This window comes from Podarcis bocagei, assembly GCF_964188305.1.
Source record: "Podarcis bocagei genome assembly, chromosome: 15".
NCBI lineage: Eukaryota > Metazoa > Chordata > Lepidosauria > Squamata > Lacertidae > Podarcis > Podarcis bocagei.
Genome location: NC_138141.1, coordinates 2,338,107 through 2,355,131, shown reverse-complemented (window position 1 = coordinate 2,355,131; position 17,025 = coordinate 2,338,107). Strand labels below are relative to the sequence as shown.

Genomic DNA, 17,025 nt, shown 5'->3' with positions numbered 1-17,025 from the left:
ATGATATTGTAGTCACCTGTTCTGGGATCCTGTGGTGAAGAGCAGCTAAGAAATCTTATAAATGAACAACAGTCACTCACTCTGTGCTTCGAGGGAGCCCTCACCATCTGTGGAGTAGATGTGGCCTGAGGAGATACTGGGCTCCTGCTGCTGATGAAAGAGGAGTTTTTCTGGAGGCGTGATGGGATGAAGTCATCCAGATGGAGGCCCAGTGTTTCCTCCGGTGCTCCAGCTCTGGAGTGAGATGGCGGAGAGGTAAAACGAGGCCTTCCTTGTGGGGAAGGAGATGATGAATAGTTTCCTGGGACATGAAGACGATGCTCCGTGTATGTCGCACTCTGCACGGATTGGGAAAAGAGAACGTTCTTTAGGCATTACGACTTGGTGTATACAATCACAGTAATACTGAGGCAACATGTCACCGCCAGGTAAACCCTTTCAGCTCAGAATAAGAGTGGCTGGCGGATAACCTCAGGGCAGGAGCCGGTGGGCTGGGGAGGTCTCTACCTGGGTCAGGAGAGCCTAAGGGAAAAGATCCCGTGGAAGGTCCTAGTTGGTGGGTGGGATTTCCCTCACCTCATCCCACCTCCCTACCAGTCCCCCTAGAACAAGGCCGGGGCTCTGCCTCTGTGGCTATCAGAACTGGTTGCACATTTTGCCACGTAACTTTCTTCCTAGAAGGGATAGACACTTTGTCAAAAGAAAGAGCTCAGAGTCTGAGACACCTTTCCAGGAGCCTTTGCATGTGCCACTTCACTCACGGGCACCAGATTAGAAGCCCTTGGAAGAGGGAGTTGTTGGAAAAAGGGAAAACACACAGGCACATGTTTGCATAAACTGATTTATGCATAGATAATTTTTTGAAATAATTGTGGGGAAGACTGGACCAGGCAACCCTTATGCCTGCTCAGCCAGGAGCAACCCCATTCCCGCCCCGTTCTTAAGAGTATTGTTGAAGCAGACACTCCTCGTATCCCTTGGAACCGAGAAGCGTCTTCCAACAGCCCTTCAAAGAGAAGACTGTCCTCTGCAAAGTAGGGCACATTTTGCAGAGTTGCTTACCTGAGGCTGCCTCTGGTTACTGGGATATGAGGTGGTATGCACTTGTTCTGCTAGTCTAAGCATTTACACTCACGCAAAAGAACGTTCCCTCACCCCCTCCTCTCTGTGTCCTCTCCAATCCTGCTCCAGCACAGATCTAGGGGGCATGCAGATGGGGGGTGGGGGGTGGAGAGTTCCACTGCACAAGCATAAATCCTTGCACTAATAGAACAAGCTACTTAGCAATACAGTCAAACCTCGGTTGTCGAGCGTAATCCATTCCAGAAGCCCCTTTGACTTCCAAAATGTTCAACAACCAAGGCACAGCTTCTGATTGGTTGTAGGAGTTTCCTGTGCTCAAGTGGAAGCCACATCGGACGTTTGGGTCTCGAAAAACATTTGAAAACCAGAACATTTACTTCCAGGTTTTTGGCATTTGGGAGCCAAAACGGAGGCATTCGGGAGCCAAGGTTTGACTGCACATGGGATACAACCCACAGGAGCCTGTATCAGATTGTTCCATCTGTCTAGCCCAGTACCGTGCCCCCTAACTGACAGCATAAAATCATGGAAGGGACCCCAAGGCCCATCTAGTCCAACCCCCCTGCAAAAAGCATCCAAGACAGGTGGCCCTTTCCCATCAGCTGCTACCTGGTTCTTGTAGCTGGAGATGCCAGGAGCTGAACTCATGCTGCATGCAAAGCAGCTGCTGAGCTACGGTCTGCTCCACTCGGTGTTTCTCTCTCCTGAAAACAAGGGATGGAAACAGCACGGCCAATTTAGCTATTCCTCTGCTTTGTGCATGTGATCTACTCGTCCGCCCAGGGCTCTGAGCCTCACATTATGACATCCATGGGAATGAGAGAAGCCAATGCCTTCTTTTGGCCCCTAGACAAAAGCCTGACCAGAAATCCCAGTGCCTCAGCCAGCAATGGATTAAATCCCTGCCTTTATTTACAAGAGACATCAACGGCTCCCCTGGGATCTCCAATCCACACGCCAGACCAATCTGTTCAAAAACATTTCCTGTTATTTAAAGACAGGCACAGCGATGGTAAAAATAATACTAATGTGACTGATAACAGTATCGCTATACGTTAAAGCATAATAACCAAGGCTCACGTTCAGGGACTGAAGCATCCCAGATCTGGAGTTCTGAAACGTCAGCAGTGCCTGTCACATGCAGATGCTTCCCTCCAAGAGGCAGCCGTCAGCTCAGGGTTGCTGTTTCCTAGGCAGGGAGAGGAAAAGAAAGGCATGATAGAGTTGCCCTGGAGCCCGGCCTCTTTACAGCTTCACTTAGCTAGTTCCTCAGCCAGGAATGTGTTCCCTGCTCCACCAGAACCCTGTCCTAACATGCCTTCGTTTGTTCACCTTGCTAGGGTTGTCAACCACTGATGGGATGTTTAATTAATTTATCTCCCGCCTCTTAACTAGTAAATTGATCAAGTGTCAAGAGATGTGCATACCACCAAAACCTCTATACAGTGGTACTGCATTTAAGATCAGGAAGAAAACACAGAATTGTTGAAATACTGTTAAAAACAAAAGGCAGTCATAAAACCATAAAAGCAATCAGCAAGCAATAAAAGCAACAACAGGTAATAATATTCAAAATCTAAAACTCAAGAAGAGCAGCATTAAAACTATACACTAAACATCTGGGCCAATTAAGAACTAAACAAACCCTAAACAATACACTAAACACCTGGCACTGAAAACTTATCGGTGGGTGCAAGGCAAGTCACCTTTGGAGGGGGATTCCAGAATCGGAGGGGGGGTCATTTGCATGCAAGCGGGAGGGGCCTTGGGGGTTCTTTGTGCAGCTCAGCTGGGGGAAGGGAGCCAAGCGAGGAACAAGCTGGATCAGCCTGGCAATGCAGCTTCTCCCCCCTCTGTGGTATGGGGGGCAGAGCGCAATGGGCTTTCACCTGGAGGTATCTCGCAGGTGAAACAGCCGCTGCTCCTGTGTCCCTCTGCTCCCAGTGGCCGATATTGAAAGCTGTGCTGGTAGCTGAGGAACGCAGGCTCCAGGAAGAGCCTCCTCATGAGCCAAAGGTTAACTGGGGCTTTGCAGAAGCTAGTCAGGTCTCTCCCCTCACTTCCGGGCCCACCTGAGAGGTGCCGGAACTCTGTTCTGGTGCGTTACAGCTGAAAAAAGTCCCAATAATAATAATAGGAAAATGTGAAAATGAATTGAAAAATGATTAAAATAATAATATTTATGTTAGTTTAAAGCAGAGTCCCTTGGCCAGCGGAAGGATGAGGAGTACGTGCTGCATACTCTATATTGCTTTTATTTACAGTTCAAAGCTGGTATATTACAGAAAAACATCTTGCCTCTGCAGGAGCAGAAAATGCATCCTCTCTCCTCAACAGCTCGGAGAGAATCACACAGTGAAAAACAGGAAACCAGTGTACGTCACATCCAGCCTCCCTTTCCCGTGAGAAACTCCAACAGTACAGACTGTGGAATGTAAACACCTGTCTCGTGACAAGCCCTTTCGCTGCACAGTGAAGTAAAGCAGAAACTAACATCCTCCCCCTTTCTGTGAACATCACTGGGCAGCGTGTTCGTACAATATCAGTACAAACCCAACTTCTGTACATAGGTACAGTGTTGATCCCTTGATATAATCTTGGACAATACATCAGCAGGAATTTCATTACCTGGCATATAGGACACCGTTACGAGTCCCTTCTGAATACAATCCCTAGCATGCTGCAACTTTAATTGCAAGTGCTTCGTGCTTTGCTTACAACCTTCAGACTTCAGCAAAGCTAAACATGCTTTGTTGTCCTGGTAAACCTGGATTGGACATTTGACAGGAATTTTCATATCTTTGCACAATTGTACTAACCATTCACAATCCTTAAGTGAATAAGACAGTGCATTCAGTTCAGCTTCACAAGTACTTAAGCTAACTGTTGTTTGCTTCTTGTATGACCAATCAAACAGACCCTGATTGTACATGTAGCAAACTCCAGACGTACTTTTCCTGTCTGTAGTGTCACTTCCAAAACTTGCATCTGCAAATATCTCAAGACCACCAGACTTCTGATTGTTAAGTCTCAGTCTGTAATGCATAGTGCCTTTCAAATATCGCGCTATGCGTTTCAGAGCTTTCCAATCCTTGACACTAGGATTGTTGACTTGTCTGCTTAGCAAATTACAGCTAACAGCAATGTCTGGTCTTGAACATCTGGCAATGAAGTTTAGCTTGCCTAGCACACTTCTGTACAGTGTAGTGTCAGAAAATGCTTCTTCAGTGTCATCTACCTGATAACCTGTTGTCATCGGTGTGTCTACAGGGTTAGCATCCATCAGGTTTAGTTTGCTTAACACTTCAGCAATTTTCCGTGACTGGTGTACTAGAATGTTACCATCTTGATCTTTCTCTATTTCCAGAGATAGGTAGTTGTTTACCTCACCAAGATCTTTCATGTCAAAGTGCTCTTTCAGTTGAGCTAGGGCGTTATTGTACATTGCGACATCTTTCCAAAAGAATAATAAATCATCAACATAAAACAAACAGTACAGTTTCTTTTGCCCCTCCTCTTTGACAAATACACATGGATCAGCTTTCCCTTGCTGAAAACCTAGAGAAAACAATACTTCAGTGAGTTTTGTGTGCCAACACCGTGCACTTTGTTTGAGACCATAAAGGGATTTCTTCAGAGCACAAACAAATCCCTGTTTTACCTGTACGCCATCAGGTGGAAGCATATAAAGTGATTCATCCAGAGATCCGTACAGAAAAGCTGTATTAGTATCATGGTGACTAATGTGTAGATTTTCCTCTGCAGCTAGCTTGAGCATAAGCCTAATGCTTTCATATCTCACTGTGGGTGAGTAGGTCTCGTGATAGTCTTCACCTGGTACCTGTGCAAAACCTCTGGCTACCAATCTGGCTTTGTGTCTGACTATCTTGCCATTTTGATCTGTCTTCGCTTTGAAGACCCATTTGCTTCCAAGCAGTTTCATTCCTGGAACTACTGGAACTAGTTCCCATGTTTTGTTCCTTTCTAAGGAATCAAGCTCAGCCTTCATGGCATTTAACCATGGCTCAGCTTCCTTTGAATCCAAACCCTGGATTTCTTGGAAACTTGAAGGTTCAAATACCTTCTTGGAGCTTTTGACAGCTGTTACTGCTATCGTAGCAAACTCATCAGCAAATCTCTTTGGAGGTTTGCCTTTTGTGGCTCTCTGTGACCTACGAATTAGCCTTAAGTCTTCAACACTCTCCTCTTCCTTCTTTGGAGAAAAACGACCTATTGTGAACAATGGTTCCTCCAATTCTTGATCAGAGCTTTCAGAGGGTCGCATAGAGGCTTTCGCACTCTTGAAATCCTCTGAATCACCCGATTCAGTTTCAGACTCAGAACCTTCATCAGTGGGTTGTTGTGGTTGCTTTTGACTATCCTCAGTCTCATCACCGTCATCAGGATAACATTGGAAAATTCCCACATTCTCCCCCCACTTTGCATTGTACTCAACACTTCTCGTGAGCTTAATTGTCTTAGAGTCAGTCATCATGATTCTGTAAGACCCTTTCTGATAACCTAGAAAGATACCATGCAATCCACGCTTGTCTAATTTGGAGTTTTGTGGTGAGTGAACCCACATGTCCGAACCAAAAATCTTCATGTGTTTGATGTATGGCTTCTTGCCAAACATCTTCTCATAGGGGGTACAACCAATCGCTGAAGATAATCTGCGATTGTAACTGTAAACAAAACAAGAGAGAGCTTCGGCCCAATAACTCTCTGAAAGATTGGCATCATGCAGCAAGGTTTTTAACCCTTGAAGCAATGTCTGATTTGCCCGTTCCGCAAGTCCATTCTGCCATGGCGAGCGAGGACTAGACAAATCGTGTTGAATTCCTTTCTCAGTCAGAAAAGCTTCAAACTGCTGAGAAGTGAATTCTCCCCCGCGATCACTGAAAAGAGTCTTTATCTTCTTACCATGCACATTTTCCAACCAAGCACAGAATTCCTTGAACCTAGGAAAAGCCTCTGATTTCTGCTTGAGATTGTACACAAAAATATATCTAGAAAATGCATCAATGAGAACCATGAAGTACCTATTTCCACCCAAAAAGGGCGATAGTGGTCCAACCAAATCAGCATGAACAATCTGGTATGGTTCTGTAGCTTGCCTACTAGACACCTTACCTTTCGCAGCCATTTTCACCTTGTTTGCTGCGCATGCTTTGCACTTCATGTGGTACCTGCAGGGTTTAATAGTCATACCTTCAACCAAGGCAGGCATTTTAGATACTGCCTCAAAATGCAAATGACCAAATTTTCTATGAAAATCATGAATACATCCTGCATGCAAACTTTTGTTAGAACCTGCAATGCAACAAGTGTCATCCTTTTCAACATCATCATAATACAAAACAAACAAACGATCAACATATTCAGCATGCAATACATAATCATTTTTCTTTGTGATGATGCACTTCTTGTTCTTGAAGGACACGTCAATGTTCCGCTCATTCAGCTGTCCAACGCTGAGAAGATTATGTTTGGCGTCTGGCACGTAAAGCACATTCTGTATCGATAAGTCCAAACTGTGAAGAACAACAGTTCCGTAGCCTTTACTGGGAATAGTGTGGTCATCCGCCTGGTGAATCGCACCTTCCTGCGGCGTAAAAGACACAAACAGTCTCTTATCGTTGCACATGTGGTGAGTTGCCGCTGAATCAACAACGAAGAAAGATCTAGACGTCTTCTGGACCTCTGCAACCTTTGGAGTGAAGCGTGAAACCATAGCCTTGTGCTGCGTTGTCCTAGACACCGGACCTTTGCCTTTGCCTCGGCCTTTTCCACGCGATGAGCTTTCGCTGCGCTGCTCTGTCTTGGCCCTGGGATATCTGCATTCCCTCTTCATATGGCCTAGACGTCCACAAGAGTAGCATTTCACTGCCTTCAAAGCTTTGGCGCCATCTGGTGGTTCCACTGCACTAAGGGATGACGTCTGTGAAGACTCCCCCTTGCCCATGCAGCTAGCACCCCGGCGATCTGCTTCATTCAATATCACGGCAGTTACATAGTCCACTGTCAGCTGAGCGGTTGGCTGCACAGCAATCTGGGTTGCAACAGACTCCCAACCTGAACCCAAAGATTGTAGTATCATGAAAGAATACACAGCCTCTGGAAAGTTGAGTCCTCTCTGTTGCAGCTCATGTCTCAGATTTTGCATCTCTATCAGATGTAAACGCACATCTGCACCTTCAGCAAGAGCCATATTATGCAGCTTGTTAAAGTAAAACATAGTAGATCCAGCTTCTGTCCTTAAGTGAGCCTCTCTCAAAGCGTCCCAAATTTCTCTGGCTGAGGTCTTATCACGCAATAGACAGAGCTCTTCTGGGGATACTATCAATGTAAGCGTTCCCCTGGCTTTCGAATCCTTAGCTTCCCATGCATCTGTAACTGGAACTGGGGGGGTTTCAGTAATCACCTCAAACAAACCCTCTTTCCGCAGAATTGCCTCTGCATTCAGAATCCAGTTGGCATAATTTTTCTTGTTGAGCTTAGAAATCCCACAAGCATCCTGAAGGGCCATCATGACTCTGGCATTAGCCTTCAGCGTCATATATGCTGCTTTAAATCTTGCTGCGTCACTGCTGCAGCTGCCTCATTCCAAAAGCGCACTTAAAAGTTACTTTCGATTTCCCCAGCATAGTAACTTGAGCCTGGGAGCCTTTTGCCTGTTCCCGGCAAAAACGGCTTTAAAAGTTCAAAGCCCAGCCATAAAGCAATTAACTAGAAGCTGGCAGGCTGCCCGGAGCAGTAGCACATACCTCATCAATCACTTTTACGCGCAGAGCAGATGCCGTTCCGATCTGATCTGTCCCTCTGCATTCCGATCCTTTGCCGGCACTCCGATTCGACTTCTGGAGCCCATAACCACGTGTTAGTTTAAAGCAGAGTCCCTTGGCCAGCGGAAGGATGAGGAGTACGTGCTGCATACTCTATATTGCTTTTATTTACAGTTCAAAGCTGGTATATTACAGAAAAACATCTTGCCTCTGCAGGAGCAGAAAATGCATCCTCTCTCCTCAACAGCTCGGAGAGAATCACACAGTGAAAAACAGGAAACCAGTGTACGTCACATCCAGCCTCCCTTTCCCGTGAGAAACTCCAACAGTACAGACTGTGGAATGTAAACACCTGTCTCGTGACAAGCCCTTTCGCTGCACAGTGAAGTAAAGCAGAAACTAACAATTTAAACACAACAAAATTCCTAAAATATATTTCTTCTTGGATGTACAAGACCAGGCTGCTAAACCCTGCTGCAACAAATCTGCCCCACCTTCTGAAGTGACACCGTGTTGATATTGCTCACATCCACACCATACATTTAACTGCTATGGCTTCCCCCAAAGCATCCTGGATGGGGTTAAGGGGGCTCAGAACTGTAACTCTGTGAGTGGCCGGCTGCATTTCCTAGGATTCTTTGGGGAACCAGTCTGAAACAGCTGCAGCTCTGACCCAATAGGATGCTAGTCAGAGAGAAGTGGATGCCAACTTTCTCCATCTATATAGGAAGCTGCCTTACTATCTAGACCAGACTATCTAGACCAGAATTGCCTAGGACTGGCTGTGACACTCTGGGATTTTCAGACAGAACAGTCTTCCCCAGCACCTGACCTTTTAAGTGGAGATGCCAGGGATGGAAGCAGCAACACAAAGTAGACAGTGCTGCCTCCATCCGGATCCCTCTCTTTCAACCATTCCCACCTGCCTCTGTGGCGCAATGAAGAAGCTGCCTCGTCCCACCCAGTCTGCTGAAAGAGCAGCTCAGTCAGGAACCTCCTGCCCCTGCACGGTTCCCATTCCAGCTGATTATCATAATAATTACTATTCATGTTAATTTGTTGTTATCGGATCTGTTTATATGATATTGCCATTTTTGCACATTGCAGTGGGTGAGCCAGAGAACCCCTGGGGTCCCTTCCAGCTCTATGATTATTTTTATTTATTTTGTTCTCTGCTCTGGGATTGAAAATATTCAACAAAGAGCAAACTAGAAATGCTGTTTTGTTTTTTTGTTTTGTTTTTAAATATCCCCTTCTGCGACAAGATGCTTGAAAGGGTGGTAGTCCCACAATTTCAATAATGCTTGGAGGAAGCTGATTTTCTTGACTCATTTCAATCCCGTTCCAGGCCCAGTTTTAGCACCAAAACAGCGTCAATCAGGAGAGGGAAGTCTGACATGGCTGGTTCTCCTTGACCTCCCCTCGGCTTTTGATACTATCATCCAGGATATCTTCCTGGTCAACAGTATTTTTTAATTCAAGCCCTGACTGCAGAGAAAGAACTGGTTTGAACTCTGAAATATACTCAGAGTCGCAAAGTGATTTCATGCTCTTTATTCAGCTCATAGTGGTGAAGAGGAATGAATGAATCTCCCCTCAAAGTATCTGCTTTATATACATTATTTACACAATGGGCTGCACATGATTGGTTAATTCTGGAATTCTACTGTAAGCCAATCAGGTTGTGGATTCACTTATATCTGGAGCATGATTGGGTGGTTCCTGCCAACCAATCATACTGCTGCATTGTTCTTGGACCACTCAGACTGCTGCATTCTGAATCCTATTGTTCTAGGACCAACCAGACTGCTGCAATTTGGATCCTATTGTTCTAGGACCAATCAGACTGCTTCAGTTTGGATCCTATTCAACTCAGTACATAACACCCCTCCCCTCTAAGTTCCAGTCCTGCCCGGGAGGTCGCATTCATAGTCCTCAAGGTATGCCGGCGGCCTACGTGTGCATTGCGGCCTGTGGTGTTCCCTGGTCTGGGGTTCAGGTTCTGGCTCGTGTTCCAAGGATGCTGGCTGTGATGGGCCTGTTTGGTTTGGCGCAACCAGCTCGCTCAGTCGTGGTTCTGGTTCCGGTGTCCTTTCGGCCTCACGGGTCCTCTCTGTATTTACTGATTCTGCCTCTCCTGCTGGCCCCTCCTGCTCTATGGGCCTCACTGCCCCGCTGTTCCCTTGGGACTCCTCTGACCTGTCCTCCTCCTGGTTTTCTCCTGGGAATCGTCGCCGTATCTGGTCGCAGTGGCGGCGCCAGCATTGCCCCCCATCTGTTAGCACCTCGTACGACACGGGGCCAGTGACCCTGGTGACTGTGGCGGGTACCCATGCCGGGCCTGCCCCAAAATTCTTTGCGTACACTGGGTCCTGGGCCTTGAAGGTCCGGGGGTTCCTGCCTTCCCCCACCACTACCTCATCCTGAGCTCTATCGGGGTGAAGGCGGTCCAGTCTGATTGCAAGGCGCCGACCCATTAGTAGTTCAGCGGTAGTTCAGCGGTAGTTCAGCCAGTCGTTGAGCTGGGGGTGCTGTGCTGTGCTAGGAGGAATGTGGCAAGGCGGTACTCCCAATCCCCTTGTGTCATGCGGCGAAGGGTGTCCTTGGTGGTCCGCACCATGCGTTCTGCTTGGCCATTGGTGGCAGGGTGGAATGGCGCCGAACGGATGTGGCGGATGGCGTTCTGCGCTGTGAAGGTTTGGAATTCTCCTGACGTAAATGCAGTCCCGTTGTCTGAGACGAAAGTGTCAGGGAGCCCGTGGGTTGCAAACAACCTGCGTAGTACCCGGATGGCTGCGGACGTGGAAGTGGACGGTACCAGTGCGACTTCCAGCCATTTGGTGTAGGAGTCCACCACTATGAAGAATGTTTTCCCCTGAAAGGGGCCAGCGAAGTCCACATGCAGGCGTGACCATGGTGCTCGGGCGGACTCCCAGGACTGGACTGGGGCCCTTGGGGGATCTGGGCGGGATTCTTGGCAGGCCTGGCAGTGTTTGACCCAGGCCTCTATCTCTCCGTCGATCCCTGGCCACCACACATAACTCCTGGCAAGGGCCTTCATTCTTACTACCCCTGGGTGTGTCTCGTGTAGGGCTGTGAGGACCCTTTTGCGGAGGGGCTGGGGAACAACGACCCTGCTTCCCCATAACAGGCACCCCTTGTGGGCCGACAGTTCATGTTTGCGGGTTGTGTAGCCAGCGAATTCTGGCCCAGGGCTGCTGCTGGGCCATCCCCTCCACACCCAGTCCAAGACCCGGGAGATGACCCTATCTTTCTTGGAATGGTGTGCAACTTCTTGTGCCTGAATGGGGCGGTCGGGAAGCAGCTCCAGGCTCATAACCTCTTGTGCAGGTGCTGGGTCGGGGCCTGTTTCCGGTAGTGGTAGCCTGCTGAGGGCGTCCGCATGGCCCATCGCCTTCCCTGGGCGGTGAATCAGTGCATACTGGTAGCTGGCAAGGAAAATTGACCACCTGAGGACGCGAGGAGACAGCACTTGGGGGGTCTGCTTTTCGGGGGCAAACAAGCCAAGCAACGGCTTGTGGTCAGTCACCACGGTGAAGGGCCGCCCGTACAAGAAATCATGGAATTTTTTTACTCCCTTCACGATTGCCAGACCCTCCTTGTCGATTTGCGAGTAGTTCCGCTCGGTTGCGTTGAGTGTCTGGGAAAAGTATGCCACTGGTACCTCTCTTCCATCCGGGAGTTGGTGTCCCAGGACAGCGCCAATGCCATAGGGCGAGGCGTCACATGCTAGCACCACCGGCAGCCTCTCGTCGAAGTGTGCCAAGACCGAGTTTGAGACAAGCAAGTCCTTGACTGCCTGGAATGCAGCCTCCTGGCGCTGGCCCCACACCCAAGGGGCCCGCTTGTCCAGGAGTCTGTGTAGGGGCTCTGCTACCGCCGCCTTGTGGGGAAGGAAGGAATGGTAAAAGTTCAATAGTCCCAAGAAGGCCTGAAGTTCAGTCTTGCTCTTGGGCGCTGGGGCATCACAGATGGCCCGTACCTTGTCCCCAGTCGGGTGGACCCCTTCTGCGTCCACCATAAATCCCAGAAAGTCCACCTGAGGCACTCCTAGTAGACATTTTTCCCGCTTCACCTTGAGACCCGCCGTCTGGAAACGGTGCAGAACGGTGCGGAGGCGGTCCTCAAACTCTTCTGGTGTGGGCCCGGCAATCAACACATCATCGAAGAAGGGGGTGACGCCAGGAATCCCTTTAAGGAGCGAGTCCATTAGATTCTGGAATATGCCTGGTGCCACGCTGACACCGAATTGCAGCCGCTTTACCCTGAACGCTCCTCTGTGCGTCACAATCGTCTGTGCCTCTGCTGTGGCCTCATCTACTGGCAGCTGTTGATATGCTTGGGCCAAGTCCAGCTTGCCAAAAATTTTCGACCCAGCCAGGGTGGCAAGGACATGGCTGACCACTGGCACTGGGTATGCGTGGGCCGTGAGGGCCTTGTTTATGGTACATTTGTAGTCTGCGCAGATGCGGACCGAACCATTAGGCTTGACGGGTGTGACGATTGGGGTTTCCCAGGGGGCATTAGGCACCGGCTCCAGCACTCCTTGCTCCACGAGCCGGTCCAATTCCTCGTCTATACGGGGTTTCAGGGCGAACAGGACCCGGTGGGCCTTGAGCCTGACCGGTCGTACTGCGGGGTCAAGCTGTAGAGCAATGGGGGGGCCCGTATACTGTCCCAATTTCCCATCGAAAACCCCTGGAAATTCCTTGCAGATGGCGTCCACGTCCACTTGTAAGGTAGTGTGGTTCACCCCGGTGATGGCTAGCCCCAGTGGTCCAAACCATGCCAATCCCAGTAAGCTAATGTAGGGGCCCTTGACCACGAGCAAGTCCAATTGCCGCGTCCGCCCTCGGTATTGCACCCTGAAGGTCCCCACCCCCATTGTGGGGACCTTACGTTTCTGAAAGTCCCGGAGGGTGAATGGGGCCGGCCTGAGTTTGGGACCCCCAGTAGGACACAGTTTCCTTAAGGTCCTTGCCGAGATTATGGATAGAGTTGAACCCGTGTCAAGCTCCATGCGGCATGGGGCCCCCTCTATCTGTACCTCTACATAAATTTTCTCTACGTTGGGGTGGGGCAACTGGTATACCTGGAAGTCCGTGAGCTCCGTAGAGTTGCCTTGGTGCGTTGGGCCCCGGGACCTGGGGCTCTTGGATTGGTCATCTGATGCCTGGCGTCGGGTGGGCCGAGCTTGACACACCCAGGCGATATGTCCCAATTTTCTGCACTGCCTGCACTCTGCGTTGCGGAAACGGCAGGTCCTCCTCTCGTGACTTTCCCCGCAGCTTGCGCAGTTTCCTCCTTCTCGTCGAGGCAGCTGTGGTATGTGGGCTGCTTGAGTGCGCTGCTGTACTCGGTGCACCTCCTCCCTGTCAGATCCTGAGTCGTCGGTGAGGTCTTCATGGTGGACCCTCGGTTGGGGTGGCAGGCTCGGCCGTGCCTCTTGCGTCGACCTCTCGGCAGCTTCCGTTGCGAGGGCCTCCTCCAGAGCGACCTGGAACGTTAGGTCCTTCTTGGCGTAGAGGCGTCGTTGCAGCTTCTCATCCTTCAGGCCACCGACGAGGCGGTCACGAAGCATGTTCTCCAGCTCTGAGAAGTTGCAGAACCGGGCAGCTTGGCGGAGAGAGGTCACAAACCCAGTTATGGTTTCCCCAGGGGCTTGCCGCTTTGCGTAGAAGGCATTCCGACGAGCCACCACTGAGGGCTGCGGCGAAAAGTGCCCCTTCAGCTGTTCCATTATTGTTTTGTATGGAACAGTAGCGACGTCTTCAGGTGCAAGGAGAGCCCGGGCGATTTCAAATGTCTCCTCTCCGCAGATGCTGAAGACGACTCAGGATCTGACAGGGAGGAGGTGCACCGAGTACAGCAGCGCACTCAAGCAGCCCACATACCACAGCTGCCTCGACGAGAAGGAGGAAACTGCGCAAGCTGCGGGGAAAGTCACGAGAGGAGGACCTGCCGTTTCCGCAACGCAGAGTGCAGGCAGTGCAGAAAATTGGGACATATCGCCTGGGTGTGTCAAGCTCGGCCCACCCGACGCCAGGCATCAGATGACCAATCCAAGAGCCCCAGGTCCCGGGGCCCAACGCACCAAGGCAACTCTACGGAGCTCACGGACTTCCAGGTATACCAGTTGCCCTCTTCTTGGCGTCTTCTTCATCGGTGACCCCTTTGGCTTCTAGGAGGAAGGTGAAACGGGAGGCGTACGCTTCCCAGTCTCCAGATGCTGGGTTGAACGGCGAGAAGCTGCTGTCGGTTGCCATTCTGAGTTCCTTGTGTCCCGGAGCTGAAGCCTGGATACACGATGCGAGGCAGCGGTGCGGCAGGTGGCGGTGCTGCGGTGCTGTGTGTGGCAGTCAGCTCAGCGGGATCCCACCTTCGTCGCCAGTGAAATATACTCAGAGTCGCAAAGTGATTTCATGCTCTTTATTCAGCTCATAGTGGTGAGGAGGAATGAATGAATCTCCCCTCAAAGTATCTGCTTTATATACATTATTTACACAATGGGCTGCACATGATTGGTTAATTCTGGAATTCTACTGTAAGCCAATCAGGTTGTGGATTCACTTATATCTGGAGCATGATTGGGTGGTTCCTGCCAACCAATCATACTGCTGCATTGTTCTTGGACCACTCAGACTGCTGCATTCTGAATCCTATTGTTCTAGGACCAACCAGACTGCTGCAATTTGGATCCTATTGTTCTAGGACCAATCAGACTGCTGCAGTTTGGATCCTATTCAACTCAGTACATAACAAACTCAAAGGTGCTTCAAGGCTGAGCTGCAGTGGGAGAATCAGGAGCACACTTGGAGGGTGCTTTTTATAAAGCCAAGATGCTGCCTCCCTCTATCCCACGGCCAGAAACTGGCCAGACTGGCCACCGAATCTTTCTTTGACACTCTGGACAGGACAGCTCCCGGCACCTGAGGGCAGCAGGCCGGCTGAGGAGGTGCAGATCAGGCCCCTGTCCAAAGGCAGTCTCACAGCAAGGGCAGGCTCTGTGCTGGAGAAGGAAGAGATGTGCCAGAAGGAATGGCCATTTGCATGGAAAAGGTCTGGCAAGGGAGCTCGTAACTCCTGAAGCTGTTCCAGGGAGTAACTGGAGCAGGACAGACTGAGCCACACGCTTATCTGCTGGGCGCTTGGGAAACAAAGTCTCATTTCCACAGCTGGTGTGATGCCCACAGAGAGGTTGCTGCCTGGCCGCTTTTCTCTGCCAGTACAAGGTCTGAGTGTGTGCATGTTGGCTCTGTCCTTTCATGGTGACTGTGGAAATGCAAATGGCTTTGCATTAATAATTCAGCCCCAGACAATGCTCCACAGTTTGCTCGGCTGCATGGCTGCATTCCTGTGGGGGTGCATAAAAAGGGGTTTGGTGGGAGGGGAGGAGCAAAAGTTTATGGGTGAGAGAGAACAAGCTCCAGGAGGCTGCAGCCTGGGCAGGAAGAGATAAGGAAGTTGACGGGGCATCCATACCCACAGCTCTGTGGCAGAATACATGCTCACACAGGGCTTAAAGGTCCCCTCACAGAGCCCTGGAGAGGCACTGCCAGTCACTGCAGTCAGCACTGGGCTGCATGAGCCAATGGCAGGAGCCAGCTCTGTAGGATCTTTTTTTGTTTTTAATAATATTTATTAATTTTCAACAATTTAAACACAACACTACAAAAAACCAAAGAAAAACAATACAACAATACAATACCGTACAAAAAACACTACACAACACTAACACAAACAATTAACAAAACAAAAACCATTCAAAACACAATCCAATTTCAATATCTTATCTTTCATTCACATGTTTCCACGACCTCCTCACACCTCCCTTTTTGTCTTCCACTTCTATTAATTGTTTCAGCAATTCCTCTCCATCTTCCTCTATTTTCTATCCTATAATTATCTTAACACATTCTAACTTTATTTTTCCCTTTAATACCCTATTAATCTATCTATACCTAATTCCTTATAACATTTCTACTAAAGCCATATAACTTCATTCCAACATTTTTCTAACATTCATTAATTTTACAGTATTTCTGTAAGTAGTCTTTAAACTTTTTCCAATCTTCTTCCACTGATTCTTCTCCCTGGTCTCGGATTCTGCCAGTCATTTCCGCCAATTCCATGTAGTCCATCAACTTCATCTGCCATTCTTCCTGTGTGGGTAAATCTTGTGTCTTCCAATACTTCGTGATAAGTATTCTTGCTGCTGTTGTTGCATACATAAAAAAAGTTCTGTCCTTCTTTAACACCAATTGGCCAACCATGCCCAGGAGAAAAGCCTCTGGTTTCTTAAGGAAGGTATATTTAAATACCTTTTTCATTTCATTATAAATCATCTCCCAGAATGCCTTAATCCTTGGGCACGTCCACCAAAGGTGAAAGAATGTACCTTCAATCTCATTACATTTCCAACATTTATTATTGGCAAATGATAGATTTTTTGAAGCTTAACTGGTGTCATGTACCACCTATAAATCATTTTCATTAAATTTTCTCTTAAGGCATTGCATGCCGTAAATTTCATACCTGTGGTCCATAACCGTTCCCAGTCAGCCATCATTATGTTATGCCCAACATCTTGTACCCATTTAATCATAGCTGATTTCACCATTTCATCCTGAGTGTTCCATTTCAACAGCAAGTTATACATTCTTGACAAATTCTTAATTTTTAGATCCAACAATTCTGTTTCCAATTTTGATTTTTCCACCTGGAAACCAACTTTTTTGTCCAAATTGTAAGCCTCCATTATTTGGTAATAATGGAGCCAATCTCTCACTTTGTTTTTCAATTCTTCAAAGCTCTGCAACTTTATTCTATCTATCACCTTCATGCTCCAAAATTTCCCAATATTTCGGCCATTTGGCCTCCATATTGAGTTTTTTCTGTGCCTTCGCTTCCATTGGTGACAACCATCTTGGAGTTCTCTTTTCTAACAGATCCTTATATCTTATCCAAACGTTAAACAATGCTTTTCTAACAATATGATTTTTAAACGCTTTATGTACTTTTACCTTATCATACCACAAATATGCATGCCAGCCAAATGCATTATTAAAACCTTCTAAATCCAACACGTCTGTGTTTTCAAGAAGCAGCCATTCTCTCAGCCAGCAAAAAGCAGCTG

At 48.5% G+C, this 17,025-nt stretch overlaps 1 protein-coding gene across 12 annotated transcripts in view; it reads right to left on the bottom strand.

The window, feature by feature from the left end:
- The window catches only part of SORBS3 (sorbin and SH3 domain containing 3), a 97,577-nt gene that overhangs the window by 51,544 nt on the left and 29,008 nt on the right, over positions 1-17,025 (bottom strand). For 5 of the 12 annotated variants that reach the window (XR_014002290.1, XM_081171396.1, XM_081171402.1 and 2 more), the window contains exons 2-4: positions 2,164-2,272; positions 1,690-1,787; positions 81-338 (exon numbers count right to left, since the gene is read on the bottom strand). Coding sequence is in view for 11 of the 12 variants with exons in the window: in XM_081171396.1 (XP_081027522.1) it covers positions 81-338; positions 1,690-1,731 (300 nt within the window). In the remaining variant the exon portion in view is untranslated. Of the gene's footprint in view, positions 1-80; positions 339-1,689; positions 1,788-2,153; positions 2,273-2,972; positions 3,111-17,025 lie in introns of those variants that run through there. The other 7 variants (XM_081171404.1, XM_081171397.1, XM_081171406.1 and 4 more) reach the window with 5 other exon arrangements.